The sequence below is a fragment of the Sesamum indicum genome, linkage group LG4, assembly GCF_000512975.1.
Source record: "Sesamum indicum cultivar Zhongzhi No. 13 linkage group LG4, S_indicum_v1.0, whole genome shotgun sequence".
NCBI lineage: Eukaryota > Viridiplantae > Streptophyta > Magnoliopsida > Lamiales > Pedaliaceae > Sesamum > Sesamum indicum.
The window spans coordinates 10,042,132-10,059,881 of NC_026148.1; the positions used below are offsets into that span (position 1 = coordinate 10,042,132).

A 17,750-nucleotide genomic window follows, 5' to 3' on the forward strand; every position below is an offset into this window, starting at 1 on the left:
AAGGCACAAGTAGAAATGATTGTTTCGGCTGCCTGAAACTTGACTGGAGGCATAGTCCAAAAATAGGTTGGGCCTCTATTGGACCTAATCTTTGGAGGGAATTAATTGTTAGCTCTTTGGGCCCGGCCCATTTCTACACATTTTTTTGAACTACATTAAATTTTTGTTTTTTGGGGTTTTTTAACTGCCATGCTCTAAGATTTTGTGTAATTATAATTCACATAAAATTTATGTGTAATTATGCCAGACTTCAAAAAGAATTTATATAAATCCTGATCCGTTTGTACTGAGTTAATTACTGAAAAAATAGTAATAATATACTTGTAAATATTAAATTATTTGTTTCAATTAAAAGGCATCTATATTTAATTTAATTAATAATTTATCAAGTTCTTTAAGTCGGAGTATAATTTAAACAAGTTGGAATTTTATTTACATCCTTAGTTCTAAAATTTAAACAAATCATGACCCAAAATTTAAATAAATCATTGCGGGTCAAGCATACACGACCCACAAACTACGAAACGGGTCGCATGGGGTTGGATTGGGTAGGTATAATTCATTGTCCACGGGCATTTTGTTGGGTACAAGGGGGATGCGACAGCCTAGCCTGTTGGGTCTTGAAATATCATAGGTATGACCGTTCAGAACTCGGCTAGAAACCCGAACTTGCTAAGTAACGATTATGGATACCCGTACCCGGTTTTAAAGAAAAACCCGATACACTGGCAGGCGGGCCTACATTTGTTAAAGGGTGAAGACAGATACGTGGTGTGAGCTGGTAAGTCCGACAGTATATCTGGGTAGGAAATGGAGCAAATCCAAATGTACCCCACCCTTTCTCATCTTAACATTACTTTTACTACTTGGTTCATTTTCATGGCCTCACTGCAACCAAACTGTCCAACGTACGGCATGTGGGCTCTTGCCTAAAATATATTTTTCTAAAAATAATAATAATAAAAATATATATATGTATATATATATATGTGGTAAAGGTACATATGAAATTCAATATAAGATGTAATATCAATTTATAATTATAATAATAATTGAATTAGGACTATATTGCAAACATCCAATTCTTGTTAATAGAGAACGGTTCTATTAGGTTGCGTTGGAATGATTGGTTTGTAATTTGACTAGAAATTTAAAACGAATATAATTTAGAATTTCTTGTAGTTCAAATCTGAATATTTAAAATTTCTTATTTGGATTTATAGGTAGTGTTTAGACTGAAATATTTGAAATAATGAATTTCAAAGACTTTCAGATCTTTTAATTTTAAATTTTTCTTATATAAAGTTATATGAAATACTGTTTCAAATTATTCCGACAAATCCAAATATAGCTACGCTTCAAGGCATTTCAGAAGGTTTTAAAATTACTAAGTCATTTGAATAAATTTCATACTTACGACTTTAAATTTAATGGATTCTATTAAAGATTTAAAATTCATTGATTTATTTTATTAGACAAATAAATTAGATGAACTTCAACTAGAGATTTTAAATCTACAAAAATTAAATACATCAATCCAAATATATACTTAGGTTATGTTTGGATGGATGAATTTGAACACATAATTTCAAATGACTCTATATGAAAAGAATTTAAAATTTTAATTGATTTCAAAATTAGAATACAAGGATTTGAAAGTGTTTAAATTTTAAAATTAACCAAACAATTCCAAGAGATTTGTTTTTAAGGATTTAAAATTTATATTTTTAAATTTATCGATCTAAATACATGAATGAATTTGGATAAAAATAATTCAAATGACTCAATATTAAAAAAAATTAAGAATATAATAAATCAAACACAATTCAAACTTAGAGTTGAACGTTTTAAAACTTTGAACTTTAGAATAAATTCAAAAGAATATTTCTCTTAATCTAAAATTTACAACGTCATATTTTTCGATCCAAATATAACATTAATTTACCTAAATAGAGAAGAAAACTTTAAACTAACATAAAAACTAAACAAAAATAGCCTCTAATTCCTCTTACATTATATAATTTCTCTTCCTCAAATGTATGTAACAAAAGAAAAAAGTAAGGTTGAATTTAGAATGAAGATATTAAATTTGAAAATATAATTTTAAATGACTACAAAATTTAAATTTTCTTACAATGCAGTAATATATAACTCAAAACAAAGGTGTAAGAATTTAAAAGTTTATGTATCATAAATTTCTCCAAATAACTTCGATGTATTTATCATTATGAATTTGAAAATTTTAAAATCAAATCAAAGTATCCAAACACAACATAACATTATTGGATCAATTATCCTCAAATCTTAAATGTTAAATTTAACCTGCAAATTTCCTTTACGAGCATGACTTCCTTTCCCCCTCAAAGACTTGCAACACCCCATCTGAACCACCCGCCACCAGCATGCACCGCTCGTCTCCGGCCTGCCGCCAGCAAACACCGCTAACAAAACCCGGTTCACTCCGTGGCTGAACTGCCGGTGCGAACCCACGAACCCATATGGGCTCGCCCCATCTCTTGTCATACACGAACACTTGATTGTTTTCCGACCCGCAGCTCAACAGCCCGCCATTTCTCCAAACGGATAATCCGACGAATCTTCTGGTGTTGACGTGTCCTCTGTAAGTCCTAATCGGGCGCTGATCCTCTGTGTCCCACATCATCAAGCACCCATCAATGGCGGAAGAAACTATTGTTCGTGAATCCAGAAACTTTGTGTATGTGACGGCCTGTTGGTGTCCATCGAGGAGGAGAACCGGGTTTTCCAGATTGCGCACATCGTACCCGTAAATTCTACGGTCAGCGCATCCGACGGCCACGAGGGGTCTGCCAAACGGATTGAACTCCACGCAACAAACTGGGCTGCGGGCGACCCGGTTAGGTTGGACCACAGCCAGACACTTCCCCCCGTCGCAACGCGGATCCCACATTTGCATGGTGCCATCATCAGACCCAGATGCCCCAATTGTCGGATCCCAGTGCGAGTAATCCATGCTCCAGACACGTCTACCTCCATGCTCGTCGCGCTCAAAAACGGGCACCCGCTTTTCGAGATCATACTCCATTACCACCCCATCGTAGTCCCCAGACCCGATGACCCGAGATCCCGACCCGGGTTTCCACTTGATGCTACTGAGCTTAGCCGGAGTACAGATGTAGAATTCACATGCAGCTGCGTGGTCGAGAAACTTAACTCCCGTTTCAACCTTTTGACACGATTCAAGTGATTTTTCCAAGCTGTAAATTCTGATTTTTCTGGCGATACCGCCGGTGGCGAGAAAGCTATCGTTCTGGTTGAACTCGACAACTCCGATGGCGTCGGAAGGGGTGGAGCCGGCGTCCGAAGAAGAAATTACGGCGGAGAGATTGAAATCCCACTCGCATCTTGCTTTCTGATCTTCTTCTTTTTCTTCTCCTCCTCGTCCTGTTTCTGGGTTTAATGGGGTGGTGCTTGGCTGCGGGTTTTGGAGGGGAGAATGGGACGAGAAGTTTTTCATTTCCCATTCATATGATCAGATTGATGCGGAGAATTGTTCTGGATTTTTTGTTGCTTTGTTCTTGTGGGTTTGTAACCAATGAAAGGCTCCCGTGGGATTTGGGCAGTTTATCAATGTTCAAAGAGGATTCAACGTGGTATAGAATATTTCACTTTTGACTCCATTGTTTTTTTTCTTTTCACAAATGCCCATGAAGTCTCGACATATGACTATGATACCCCTCTTCCATTGTTTTTCCTTAATTTTTTTTTTCCATTTTTTTTTTTGAGGGGGGAGGAGATCATTTTAGATTCTCATGTTCATAGAAATTAGATTACTTTGTTTTTTTTTTTTTTCAAGAAAACTATATTCTACTATTATGTTGAGAAACACTTAAAGATAACAATATAGAACGATCAATTTAAAAACATTAGTAAGAATGATCGAGATTTTTAATGGGATTTAGTCATAAAATGTGAACTAGCTATATGAAAATTATTAGGGGATTAAATCTACAAACCAGTGTAAACTTTGATATTCAAGGTATGTATGGTAAATACTTGAATATCATAAGTTTAACTGAAAGAGTTTAGGAAAAATGAATAGACTGCTAGAAAGTGCAAAAAGAAAAAAAAAAGAGTAAATTGATAAGTTTGTTCGTTGGTTGACTAATACCTCATTTATCCTAAGTGTTCTCCGATTTATAGGAGTTGGTCGAAAGAATCAAGGAATCGATTGAACATGATTTCCACATTCCTAGATTAAAATGTGTGTGTAATTTCATTGGATTGGATTGGTCTAACTGTATGCCACATCAGTCATGTTCCATACAAGCAAGATATATTGTTGGCACATTAGTAGGTCATTACATGTTGAGGTCATCTCAAATCCTTATTCTGAACTTCTTGTTGGTCCAATTACTCTCGACTGATGGATTTTTTAGGTTGATGTGCCGTTTTAGATTAATCATGCTAATATGTCAGTTGAATAGGTCAGATCGTCAATATGCAACAAAAAAGCCTATGGTGATTTTGGATCATCAACGGACCTCAATTGGACCAAAAATTGAATCTTATATACTTCTTATCTTTCGCACATCAAGACCTTTTGATTTTGTCTCAAAGAGACTTAACCCCACTTGACCAATAACCGGCTTTGATAATTCCTTAAATTTTGGAAAAATTGATACTTCCCGTGAAAAGTGAAATCATGCATTATTTCTACCACTCTTTGCATGTGTTGCACGTTCACCACATCTAGATATGGCTCAAATTTTTGTTGCAAAATTTTATTGCACCACAAATTTAATATCCACAAACCAATCATATATATGAACTAAATATTACCTTAAATACGTAATTGTCACGAATTTTATGTTTATGGATGGTTTAAGTTGTATTTGCGTGCACCATTTTACAAATGGAATTATAAAGAAAATAGTAGGGGGCTTTAGGGTATTTTTGCAATAGTTGAGGGGAATATATTAAAGTAGGGGAAATTTTCATCGCTCTTTGGGCAGTTGGACATGCGAGGATGTATTAATTGAGGGTATTTGATACTATATAAGTCTATTAGTACAAGTGGAGGAGGGACAAAGAGAGATGGCGGTTGCTTCTGTACCTCAATTTTGTGGACGTAGGTTGTTGGCTGCCATTGTCTTACGTGGTCTAAGCCAAACCTTTTGTCCCCTCAATTCTTGTACTAAATTACTTTATACTTCATGTATATATACAGTAAATTAAGGAAATTCTAACTTCACTTAAATTAAATTTAATCAGATATGAAGCAGTTTAGAAAATTAACTGTGTTAATGTGCTTGTCATTTAGTTGGTCCCATCCACTTAAATTTGATTTGAATAAGAATAATATATATGTAGGATGAACATTAATGAAGGGCAAAAAATATATATATATATAATGTGACACTCCCTAAATTTGAAAGATATTTCATTTGCATTTCGTTTTAAATTTGTTTCTTATTATGAAAAATCAAATATCGAACCCATATATTTCGTTCTAAAATTATGTTATTAATTCCTAATGTTAAATTTTGAATAATTGATGAATTAATCACGTAATAATAATTTTGTCCATATATGTATTGCATTAATATTTGATAATAAATAAAACAAAGGGCTGCAGGGCAATAAATTAAGTTGTGATGAAAACTTGAATAATTCAACATGCATGGTAGCTCTTCGTACTCTTCTTAGCCTTAGCAGGAAACCCTATTCAAATTGTTTCAGATTTATGTATATGAACAAGAGGTTATGAACCCTCCACATACATAATACACGTGGTATGTATATATACATAATCATATACAAGAAATTAGACGTAAATTGTATCTGATATGACGAAAAAGATCAAAGAATCTGAAATATTTATATTTTGTAAATATTCTTAAAATATATGAGATATTAAATCGAATGTATAAGTAAATTTTCGAAATATTTAAATAAAATACAATTGATGTTAATGAAAGCTTGTATTAGCTAATATATAAATTAACTAAAATTACTTATATACTAAAAGAGGGGGTCGGTGCGTATGACCCTTTACTCTACTATGAAGTACAGGGTAGAGTGAAATTTGTTTCATAATTAATGTAGTAGCTAAGGTGTGTACTTTTATAAGTATGTGGCTTCTTGTATGCCAACAATTGTGTGCATTATGGTCATAAAGTACCCATATCCTAAAGAAGATAGAGGGACCATGAATCCCCAATTTACAAACCCTAGAAATTTATTTTGCTAGATTTATTTGTTAGTTTTCATAAGATTAAATGATAGAGAGAGCCATGCGGTATTGTAAGGGACAGAGTGGCTTTGCTGCTATCATCCACTGAGATTCAATACTTTGCCGTTCCGATTGTCCCTCCTCCTTTTTTTGGGTTTTTTTTTTCTTTTTTGTTATCCTTCTTCTTTTGCCTGAAACAGCCTGGAGCCTATGAAAGCTCGACTCCCTGCACCACCAGCCCCCTACTCATTTATTTGCTCGACTCCAGTATCATGCGCATGCAGTTCGAACTAATGATTGTTGTAATTTTAGTAAAAAATATATGAAATTCATATATTAGGTTGAGAAAAGGAGAAAAAACATTGTATATATATATATATATAAAACATTGAGTTCAATTTTGAAAATAAAATTCTAATTTTTTTTATTCCTAAAATTTTCAATTTCAGATTTCACTTGAAATTCAAAACTGCCACAATTTCTTTTAACCATTGTGGCTGTCTCATTTGGACAATTGAGTGCCACAATTGGTTGTTTTGAATGTTGCATGTGAGGATGCCTATAAAAAGGCCACTCCTCATTCTCTCAAACACAACTCACACTCTCGAGCTCTTTCTCTCGGTCTTAACCTATGTCTCAAAATTTTAGATTTGAGTTTAAGTTTTGTAAAATGCTTTTCAGTGTTTGATCGATGTGTTCACCCTTAAAGTGCTAAAATCGTAAAAACTGCAACTGTCTTATTTTGGGAGAAATTATGTTGTACCCAATCCACTATTGATGCGGGACGTATATTTTCTTTAAAACAAACAGTGAATTCTACAATTCGGTTAAATTTTACAATTACCAATGGACAGAGAATTGTTACGATGCAATTCTTGTTGTAAGTTTACTATTTAATTTTCTGATCGTAAATAGCATTTCTAACTGTGATGTAATAATTGTTTTCAATGTGACTTTTATTTTTAAATTCGATTGTTATATTTCAAAATATTATTTCATTATATGAAGCTTAAAATTTTCCAACAATGAACCCCGACTCAGGATGTGCCAGAAAAAACTCAACGAAATATCTGTGCTTACATGTCATAGTTAAGTTTATTTCATGTTATTTTGACAGATACTAATTACTGTGTGGATTGGGTTATTCAATCCAAACAATCTAAATAAATATATAGTATAGTTAATATAAATTATTTATAATTCAAAAATTCAAATAAGTTATATTGCAAAATAAACGGGCCTAAGGAAACGTTGTATAGATGGGGCGATGGATAATTGCAATAAAGGGTTCAAGAATTTGTCAGTTATGTTAGTGGGCTCACGGTGCACTATGCGATGGACAGCCCAATAACGTAATAGCATTAGCATGTCCAAAATTCTTTGAATTTTTGACAAAATCATTAAAATGAAAATTTGACTAATTTTTAATAATAATTTTCAATTCGTCTGAGTTACAAGTGCAGGACGACTGAAAGGTCCGGAGCTGGAGGATGCCCAACCGCCAAATATTGTAGGACAACCGCCGTCGACCAGCGTCGCCGTCTTATCCCTCCACCAGCACGCTGCCATGGGGAAACAGAAACAACAAGTTATTTCCCGCTTCTTTGCACCGAAACCCAAAAACTCCACTACCACGGCCGGCCCCTCACAACCACAAAACCCGCCCACACCTCCGCCGAAAATCGCCAGCACCGTCTCCTTTTCACCCGCCAAACGCCTCAGAACCACCGAGCTGAACTCCCGCCATAACAAGCTCCCGAAACTTACTCACCCCACGCCCACTGATAACTCCGTTTTACCCCTACCCAACCCCGCCCTCCACCAGAAATTTCTGGACAAACTTCTTGAACCTCCACACGAGCTTCTAGAGCCTTCGAGAAACAAGAACTCCACCCAAATCCGAAACCCTAAGTACACACCTTTAGAGCAACAAGTAGTTGAACTCAAAGAGAGGTACCCTGACGTGCTTTTAATGATTGAGGTTGGTTATAAATACAGATTTTTTGGAGAGGATGCTGAAAATGCTGCTAGAGTATTGGGTATATATGCGCACATGGATCATAATTTTTTGACTGCTAGTGTGCCAACTTTTAGGCTGCATGTTCATGTGAGGAGACTTGTTAGTGCAGGCTATAAAGTTGGCGTCGTCAAACAAACTGAGACCGCGGCAATTAAGGCCCATGGGACGAATAGGTTGGGCCCATTTTGCCGCGGGTTATCGGCATTGTACACTAAGGCCACTTTGGAGGCTGCGGAGGATTTGGGGGGTGGGGAGGAAAGGTGTGGGTCGTGTAGCAATTATTTGTTCTGTGTTGTGGAGAAGATGGTGGGGAATATGGAGAGTGGATTGGATGTGAAGATTGGGGCTGTGGCGGTCGAGATTTCAACAGGTGATGTTGTTTATGGGGAGTTTGATGATAACTTTATGAGGGCTGGGTTGGAGGCTATGCTTTTGAACTTGGCTCCTGCTGACTTACTTCTTGGAAGACCGCTGTCTAAGCAGACGGAGAAGGTAGTTTAGTATTAATTTTGATTTTGTTATGGCAAATCAGGCGACACATTGGTTATGTAGGAGGCAGCATGTGCTTGCACTAAGTTATTGCTTCCTTTACTTGCTCTGGTTGTGGTTGTTTCTTTGTGGGAAGTTGCACTGAAGCGTTTAAATCCACTAACATGCAATTTGACTTGTGTTGTTGATGACAAAAAGTTTGGCCCCTTTATAAAACTTGAAGGGTTCTAGAAATAAAAAACATATAAATGAAACTCGAGTTTGTGCATATGATGCTTGCAGTGGTCTAGATAGGAGGCCGAAGGAGCACCAAATGCTAAGACCGAACTTTTGGGTCAGCCTTTTTTGAGTTCTGGAGCCTCTAATAGAAACATAAGAAAGTCCATTAGATGATGCTGCTTATGACCAACTCTATGGTACCGGTCTTAGCCTTTCTCTTGGAAAATGGATACATCAGTATTTCAATGCTACTGATCTCATTGAACCTTTTCCCGACTGATATTTTGTTGAATGCTACAGATCTCGTAGAACCTTTTTTGAACTGTTATGTCTAAAAGTGCTTTGGACATTATAAATCTTTCCTATGTCACTTCAATTTCATAGTTACTTCGCTATTATCAAATTTTGTACAGTTATAGAAAATTAAACAACTACAACCTTTTGGTTATTGATGGATTGATTAGTTGACTTGTAGAATCTACTGTTAAGAAACATTTTTAATGCATGCAGAAATAATCTGATTGGAAATTGTACATATCACGGCATTGGAACCAAACAAATATGCCATCCACATTCCAAATATATTAGGGGCCCAATGTTCTCCCCACTTGTGGGCACCCAGATTATAGACCTTTATTTATTACTCCTCAGTTTCTTCTATTTTTCTGCGGAAAACATTTTGATTTGAGTAAGATGTATGATACTTCTGGTAACTGTCAGTATCCTTACTATTTACAGAATAACCTCTTATTAGAAGTCATCCTTTGATCAATATTATTCTTATTAGTATTGAAGCGCCAGGAATATCAGCATCCTGTTTTTGCATTTATGGATTCCTATGAACCCAAGAGGTTGAGTTGCAGTTTGCATAACAAATATGAGCACAGTCTTTAATGCTTTGAAGGGCCTCAGCAATTTTTTTTTTAAAGTTATAAAAGAGTTGAATTGCCTTTATTTTTATAATTGTTATAGATTTGCAAATAAGGTTACATGATTGCTTATGGCTTCTTAGTGAAGCCTCATGAAAGTGTGTAACACTTGAGAAATTATGTATGTCTTAAGCTTTGCAGGCATGATCTCCTAATCCACCTTGTCCTGATGCATGTGGTATCTTTGGTTCTCACCTAATTTCCTTGTAGAATCGGTGTGTTGGTGTATATAAAGCAATTCATATTAAATTCTTGTTGGTTACTATTTCCTGTTATAATTTCTATCATCTTGTTTGCCAGCAGACTGAGTTTTCCCCCCTCCTGTTTAGTTGCTACTGGCATTCGCTGGACCCGTGTCAAATGTTCGAGTGGAGTATGCTTCACAAGATCGCTTTCATGATGGTGGTGCCCTTGCTGAAGTGATATCATTGTATGAGGAATTAAATGAAAATAACTTACCTAATGGTCAGCAGGAGAAGGTTATAGCATCTATCCAAGGCAATAATTCCTTGGCATTTAAGGTGCGATTAAAGTATGTTTTCTTGTTGTAACCAAATAAAAGAAGAAACTTTTGGGTTTCAATTATGAACCTATTTTATTTATTTCCACTCATATAACTTGTTATTCAGAATGAGGTTGCTAATACTGTATTCATTTGTTCTTCACTTAATTTATTAATCTAAAGGGACTTATGGACATGCCTGAATTAGCTATTCAAGCATTAGCTGTAACTGTTCGTCATTTGAAACAATTTGGTTTTGAAAGAATCTTATGCTTGGACGCTTCATTCCGGCCATTCTCTAGCATCATGGAGATGACCCTCTCAGCTAATGCACTGCAACAACTAGAGGTGAGTGGCTTAGTGACTATTAAGCATGTTATGCAATTCAAATGAATGACTACTTATAATCTGTAAATTACGTTGCCACCAAATGTAGGTGCTCAAGAATAACTCTGATGGTTCTGAGAATGGATCCTTGTTGCAATGCATGAATCATACTCTGACCGTATTTGGTTCAAGGCTTTTGAGACATTGGGTATGGAGTGTGGCAGACCCTCATATGTATTCTCCAATATTTGTTTTTCTCAATCCCTTACTGTCTTGTCTTGCTTGGTGATACTGTAACTCATGATATGTGCTCCATGTTTCTATAGGTTACCCATCCTTTATGTGATAGAAGTATGATATATGCACGTTCAGATGCTGTTTCGGAAATACTGGAGTCGATGGGTTCTTCTAAAGCCTCTGAGGTTGATTTTAATGAGGAAAATTCTGACATCACTGTTGCACAACCAGAGATTCATCATTTGATATCATCTGTCTTGATCTCATTGGGAAGGGCACCTGATGTTCAGCGTGGGATTACAAGGATTTTCCATCGAACTGCCACAGCATCCGAGGTAACAAATAGTTACTGGTTTTCATGCCCTAACGCTGTTCTTATCCTTGTCTCTGCTTGCTTCTTCTTCATGTATGTGTGCCTTTGCTTGCTTCCTTCATGTGTATATGCATACTCTAGGTTTTTGTTTAACTTGTTAATATCTTTGCTATTTTACCTCCTTCAACCCCAGATGCTCCTTCCTGTTCAAATGCTATCAGCACGTAAGCAATCTTAATGTAATATCCTTTTTATATTTTATTTCGTGTATTTGTCACCTTAATAGTTGTTTTGTCATTGTATGATTTCCATTTCATGGCGATGCTGAATAAATGCGGAATGGTTATCCATTGTATTGCCCTTCATTGTTTCAGCTAAATAAATGCTATCAGGTAATGTTTCTGCAGCCAGCAGATGTTGCTCTGGATATTTATGACCATTTTCTTGGTGTATGTTCAGTTTATTGCGGTTGTCCAAGCTATCTTACTTGCTGGAAGACAACTGTGTCAACTTCACATTGAAGAAGATGAAAACAGAAGTCCACAAGTGAGAACTGTGCGCTCTGCTTTGCTGAGAAAGTTGATATTGACTGCCTCATCTTCTAGTGTTATTAGCACTGCAGCAAGACTTTTGTCTATGCTGAACAAAGAAGCTGCAGATCAACGGGATCTTCACAATCTTTTTATCATTTCTGATGGAAATTTCCCAGAGGTTTAGTTGAAGAGTTCATCTGTTCAGCCTGTTTGAAGTATTCTGTAAGGGGTTAATTGCACTTAGACCCTGTCTGAAAATGTGAAATTGCACTTTCCTCCAAAAAGTTTGAAATTACGTTTACACCCCATTAAAAAATTCTCCATTTACGCCTAACTCCCTTGCGGTAGGGTTTGGAAGAAAGATGTTGACTTTAGCAAACACAAAATTATATAAATTTTCAATTTTGCCTTTCATTTATCATTTCCAAGTATATTTTTGTACTTAGAATAAATGTAATATATAAATATTGAGTGAGGTTAACATCATTACATTCTTCTCCTTATAAGAACAAAATTATTGTGTAGGAATGTCAAATGAGGGGAAAATTGGAAATTTAACACAAAATGGAGATCGGGTGTAAATAATGAATTTTAAGTATAATTTTGAATCTTCTTTGGGGGAGAAAGTGTAATTTCGTATTTTCAAAGGGGATCTAAGTGTAATTAACCTTTTGTAAATTATCTTCATTAATTAACAGTAAATCTAACTGGTACATGTATAGGTTGCTTCAGCAAGAACCAAAGTTCACTTGGCAAATGAAAGGTTATACCAATTGCTTCCTCTATATCGCAAACAGCTGCGGATTCACAATCTAGAGTTTATGAGTGTATCTGGGGTCACTCATTTGATAGAGGTATTTATTGAAATTTGCGTTTGGTGTAATCTATTCTTAGATTTCTCGGCATCAGCAGTTTCTATGCACATATTTGACTTTGTTGAGCACATGATTTCCTTTTCAATTCGTAGTCTCGTAGCCTGAATATTGTCTTTATGCATGTCAGCTTTCCTTTACCCCTTTTTAAAGATTTCTTGTGTGCTGCTTTTAGTTAATCAAGGATTTTATGCATTTTCCTGAGACAACTTGGACATGGCTATTGGATGTGTATATCTCTTACTTCGTCTCGGAAGAAGTCAAGGCCATTCGGTATTAATTTTATGGCCCCATCACAATTCGTGTTAGAGGATTTACATTTATGGGCCACCAGTATTGCAATTTTATTTGGTGTTTTAGTTATGTGGAAGAAGCCTCTTGTCTTTTTCATAAAATCTCTTGATGTGTTTTAATGCATGATCTACATCCCAATATTAATATAAACTTCGTGTGCAGCTGCCTCTTGATGTGAAGGTTCCTCCAGACTGGGTTAAAGTAAATAGCACCAAAAAAACAATTAGATATCATCCACCTGAAGTATTGAGTGCTTTAGACCAGTTAACTCTGGCAAATGAGGAGCTTTCTGTTGTTTGTCGAGCCACTTGGGACAGTTTTTTGAAGACATTTGGTGGATCCTATTCTGAGTTTCAGTCTGCTGTTCAAGCATTAGCTACATTGGATTGTCTCTATTCACTTGCCATGGTTTCAAGAACTAAGGTCCCGCTGTTACATGATCACGGAGATCCTATTCATCACTTTGCGACAACTTTGTTAATGAATTTTCTTGGTTTCATTCTTGCAGAATTATGTGCGCCCAGTTTTTGTAAGTGACAATGAGCCTGCTGAGATAAACATCAGTTGTGGTCGACATCCAGTATGTGCCGTCGACACCTTAATTTCATATTGTAGGCTGAGCTACCTATGTTTAGTTTCTTTCTTGGAAATAAAATATTTAGTTATGGACACCAAATTCTCTGGTTATTGACAAATAATAAAAAAGTGAGTTTCATTGAATATTTTCAGTGGATTTTCATAATTGCTCCACTTCTTCAGTTTTTGTCTCTATGACATTGTGCTATTCCCGGTCTACTTGAATATCGTCTTTGTGGGACATTCTATTGTAACCTAAATTCTGAAATATGGGGAGATGTTAGAGACTGTAATTTGGGATACTAATGCTGCCTATCTCACTTTGGGATGTTTATGCTTTTGACTGTAATTTTTGCACCCATAAATGTTTTCATCTTGATTATGAAGACAATTGAAAAACAGAAGCGATTTTTCCATGTGATGACTTGTGCTGTTTGTCTTTTGTTTGGACTATGTTTTGGACATCGGGTTTCGGCAAAGAAGCGAATAGGAAAAGGATGAGGAAATAAACATTTAAAAGAGTAATCAACTAGCATCATCTGGAGTATTGAAGACATTTTCACAGTGTTTCACTAAAATCAAGGATCCAACATTGTGTTGACTTCACTGCATAAGTAATCAACATAAGGCTTCGGGCTGATTCACTGAGTTACATTACTCTATGCTGATTTGATTTCTAGAGGCTTGTGAACATCTTATGCCCTTGATGTCTGTCAAGATTGTTACCTGATGATTTCTTTGTTCGGTTAGTGCTCTATATCTGTGGTAGGATTATTTTACTTCCAAGATATGATATAATGGTACATGCGCTGATTATTATTGTGTTCTTTACCTACCTGAGTTGTTGCTGTGTATTGCCAATAGATTATTACCTTTTCTTGCTTGGGCAAGTATCTATATGCTTTTCTCTTTCTGCGAGCCCCTTAACCCTGATTCGCTGCTCATGCTGTTGACTTCCGGCAGGTTATGGAGGATATTTTGCAAAATGATTTTGTTCCAAATGATACAAATTTGCATGCAGATGGCCAGTACTGTCAGATTGTTACCGGACCAAACATGGGTGGGAAGAGTTGCTATATTCGCCAGGTTGCTCTAATAGCTCTCATGGCTCAGGTAAAAAAATTAGCCTTGTCCTCGCAATTTGAAGAACCATATGCTTTTCTCATGTCCCCTGCAGTTTTGCTTATTCCAATTGGCCCTGTCTGAGTGTGTGTGTTCAATTGCATCATATGTCATCTTCCCCCTAAATCTCCTTAAACCCAGTGGCATGGATTCCTAATGCAAGTAAATCAATATTAACCATGTAAAGAGTGTACATTCTGGTACTTCAAGGAAAACTCCCGTGATTCTGGATGCTCGACCTTTGAATAGCTGAAGCTGACAGAAGCTGATCCACTCCTACACACTGAAACCCTACCCCACGCGCACACACACAAAAGAAAAAAAAAAGAAAAAGGAAAATGATAGGGGAAAAACTAAGAAAGAAAAGAAAACACAACAAATCCAAAAGAAGCTCTTGACAAACAGATACCTGCCTCCACTATTTAATTATTGGGGTTGATTTATTATATTCGGAGCTGATTACATGTTATTTATATCTTTGGAATGACTTTATCGAAATGCCCGTCTGATTTCTCTAGGTTGGTTGCTTTGTACCAGCATCATCAGCGAAATTGCATGTGCTGGATGGCATTTACACTCGAATGGGAGCTTCTGACAGTATTCAGCTGGGCAAAAGCACTTTCTTAGAAGAATTGAGTGAGGCCTCCCACATTCTTCAGCATTCCACATCCCGCTCGTTGGTCATAATTGATGAACTTGGGAGAGGCACAAGTACACACGATGGTGTGGCCATTGCTTATGCTACGTTGCATTATCTTCTGGAGCATAAAAGATGCATAGTCCTCTTTGTTACTCATTATCCTGAAATAGTCAACATTGGGAATGACTTCCCAGGCTCTATAGGAGCATACCATGTCTCATATTTGACACCACAGAAGGAGACAGATCTCAACTTCAAAGCTGACCATGAGATGGATACCGTGAATCATGATGATGTTACCTATCTTTACAAACTTGTGGCTGGTGTTTCTGAGAGAAGTTTTGGGTTTAAGGTCGCTCAACTTGCACAAGTAAGCTTCAGTATCTTTTTCTTTGTGATTCATTCATGTAAAGCAGTTTGCCATTCCAATATTTATAGTTGAAGACGCGTAAAAAATGCTAAACAGTACTACAATAACCCATTATCCTATTGATGTCGTATATTCTATCTTGGCTTATACTTGTGTTTTTGCTCAGTGCATCAAGATTTACTCCACTGTTTTTATATTTTACTCATGCTTACTCCCCTGTTCAGTTACCTTCCTCGTGCATTAGACGTGCGGTTGCCATGGCTGCAAGATTGGAAGCAGAAGTATGCAAAAAAGAGAAAATGAAGTTCTTAATGAACTGTGCAATGCCGAATGACAAATCAGAGAATGCCAAAGAGGATGCTTACATACCCATGGATTGCTTGCGCACAGCAGGAACTCGAAACTTAGAAGAAATTGAGAAAGCCTACAGAGATTTATTCTTTCACCTAAATCTCGCCTTTCACGAAGAAGAAGATGCTGCAAAGAGGTTGTGCAGTTTGAAGCTTGCTAAAAGCCTCGCGGGCAAGCTCTTAAATAGGTAAAATACCGTGTAGCCTGGAAATACTACCATGGAAGCACAGGGGAAATATCATGATTGTACATAATAAGTAGAGAGTTCAATTCCCAATTTCTAGGTTCAAGTTTGTATAAGCTTGGTGTAAATTTTATTGGGTTTTCCTGGATAACCATTACTTTGCTTGATCCCAACCATATGTGCGCAGACCGCCAAATATTATGGCCTGTGGCCTAATAGTTAAAGGTTGACTGTTAGTGTGTTTGGACTTCGGTATAAACTTACATTCCGATCTAAATTTGTTTGGCAATTCATTAGGTTTTAGTTCTTGATGGACTCATGCTTAGTGTCGTCATGGGGAGTTACACAACATTCTTTATGATTTTCGACATCCTTGTTTTTCTAAAAAGTAAAATATACATATTTAATAGTTTCACACTATCATTGATCTTTTGTTATTTCAATAATTTTCACTTATATACATTTAAAAGTCAATTAAATTGGTTCTTTTTCTATTATAGAATTTTAAATGATGCATTAAAATACCAATTAATTTCGCATGGAAATGTGTATAGTTGAAAATGAAAACCATACCAATAGTGGAACACATATTCATGTGTGATTTTGGTATTTCAATATGTAATATTGTTTCATCCTTTTCAATTATTGAATATAAACAAATGTGTTTTATTTGATTTTAAAACTAAAAGGAAATAACATTTCCTTTCTTTTTTTCACATACATATATACAATAAGATATTACAAAGTTCTGTATATTTATCATCGAAGCTGGGTTTTATCAGTCCACAGTACACTGATAAAAATAAAAAAAAGAGCATGACATAAAGTACACCTCTTGATCAAGACAGGCCTTGATCGAACGTATATCTCTGTACTGTCAACTACAAGTTTTCATCTCTAACACTGGCCATAAACAATCTCAACTCCCTTGCTTTTCTGGCATGTTCAGGTGACGCATCGTCCGTATCACTCAACTCAATCACGTCGATATTCCTCACCTCTTGGCATTTTAAGACCTCATGGGAATGTACGCGTGGTGGTGGACTAACAAGATCAATGATTTCTGTTTCTAAAGATGCTGAAGCAGTGGAATAGTAACCAGAACCAGAGCTTCCCACGTTGCTGCTGCCATTATCTTTTCGACTAATTCTTACTGACTTAGCATTAAGGTGCAACCGTCCTTCATCCAGATCAACATGCGCATTAGTTGGGATCTTCTGTGGCAACAATGCACCTAAGCTAACAGCATTACTTGTGGTACTACTTTCTTGTTCAATGTCAAGCAGCAATTTGTGGAGTTTATCCTCAATTTCCTTCATCTCTGCTGCTCTTTTGTTGGATTGCTTCGGCCTTGATCTACGAGCGGCTTTCTGTTTTTCCGCTTTTCTTTCGTGGAATTCCAGAATCTTTTCAGGGCAAGCACTAACAGAGAAAGAGAACGGAACGAGGTCATGACTTATACCAGCAATTAGAGACTCACATGTTTACATCAAGACTTGGGAACTAATAACTCCTTAAAGCAGGAGCTCTACCGGCCCCTGCCCCCTTACGACCGCTC

General features: G+C 36.3%; 3 protein-coding genes across 5 annotated transcripts in view; 1 reads left to right on the forward strand and 2 right to left on the reverse strand.

The window, feature by feature from the left end:
• Positions 2,336–3,799, reverse strand: LOC105160708 (WD repeat-containing protein RUP2). The gene has a single exon (XM_011078187.2). The coding sequence runs from the start codon at positions 3,494–3,496 to the stop codon at positions 2,336–2,338; it is 1,161 nt and encodes a 386-aa protein (XP_011076489.1). The 5' UTR covers positions 3,497–3,799.
• LOC105160490 (DNA mismatch repair protein MSH3) lies at positions 7,557–16,522 on the forward strand. The gene is made up of 12 exons (XM_011077882.2): positions 7,557–8,726; positions 10,201–10,392; positions 10,557–10,721; positions 10,810–10,908; positions 11,027–11,272; positions 11,710–11,961; positions 12,506–12,637; positions 13,112–13,372; positions 13,458–13,529; positions 14,489–14,638; positions 15,166–15,657; positions 15,882–16,522. Exons 1-12 carry the CDS (start codon positions 7,782–7,784, stop codon positions 16,197–16,199), a joined length of 3,324 nt encoding a protein of 1,107 aa, XP_011076184.1. The 5' UTR covers positions 7,557–7,781; the 3' UTR covers positions 16,200–16,522.
• The window catches only part of LOC105160491 (flap endonuclease GEN-like 2), a 5,945-nt gene continuing 5,107 nt past the window's right edge, over positions 16,913–17,750 (reverse strand). For all 3 annotated transcript variants that reach the window (XM_011077884.2, XM_011077886.2, XM_011077887.2), the window contains exon 14: positions 16,913–17,614. In XM_011077884.2, the coding sequence (XP_011076186.1) occupies positions 17,074–17,614 (541 nt within the window). In that variant the 3' untranslated portion in view covers positions 16,913–17,073. The remainder of the gene's footprint in view (positions 17,615–17,750) is intronic.

What these genes read in the sequence shown, in the direction of transcription:
- LOC105160490 (XM_011077882.2), top strand. Translation starts at nt 7,782, where the DNA reads ATGGGGAAACAGAAACAACAAGTTATTTCCCGCTTCTTTGCACCGAAA. An exon ending in ATGCACTGCAACAACTAGAG is followed by an intron (nt 10,722 to 10,809) that starts GTGAGTGGCTTA and finishes CACCAAATGTAG; the next exon opens with GTGCTCAAGAATAACTCTGA. An exon ending in CTGATGGAAATTTCCCAGAG is followed by an intron (nt 11,962 to 12,505) that starts GTTTAGTTGAAG and finishes GTACATGTATAG; the next exon opens with GTTGCTTCAGCAAGAACCAA.
- LOC105160708 (XM_011078187.2), bottom strand. Translation starts at nt 3,496, where the DNA reads ATGAAAAACTTCTCGTCCCATTCTCCCCTCCAAAACCCGCAGCCAAGC.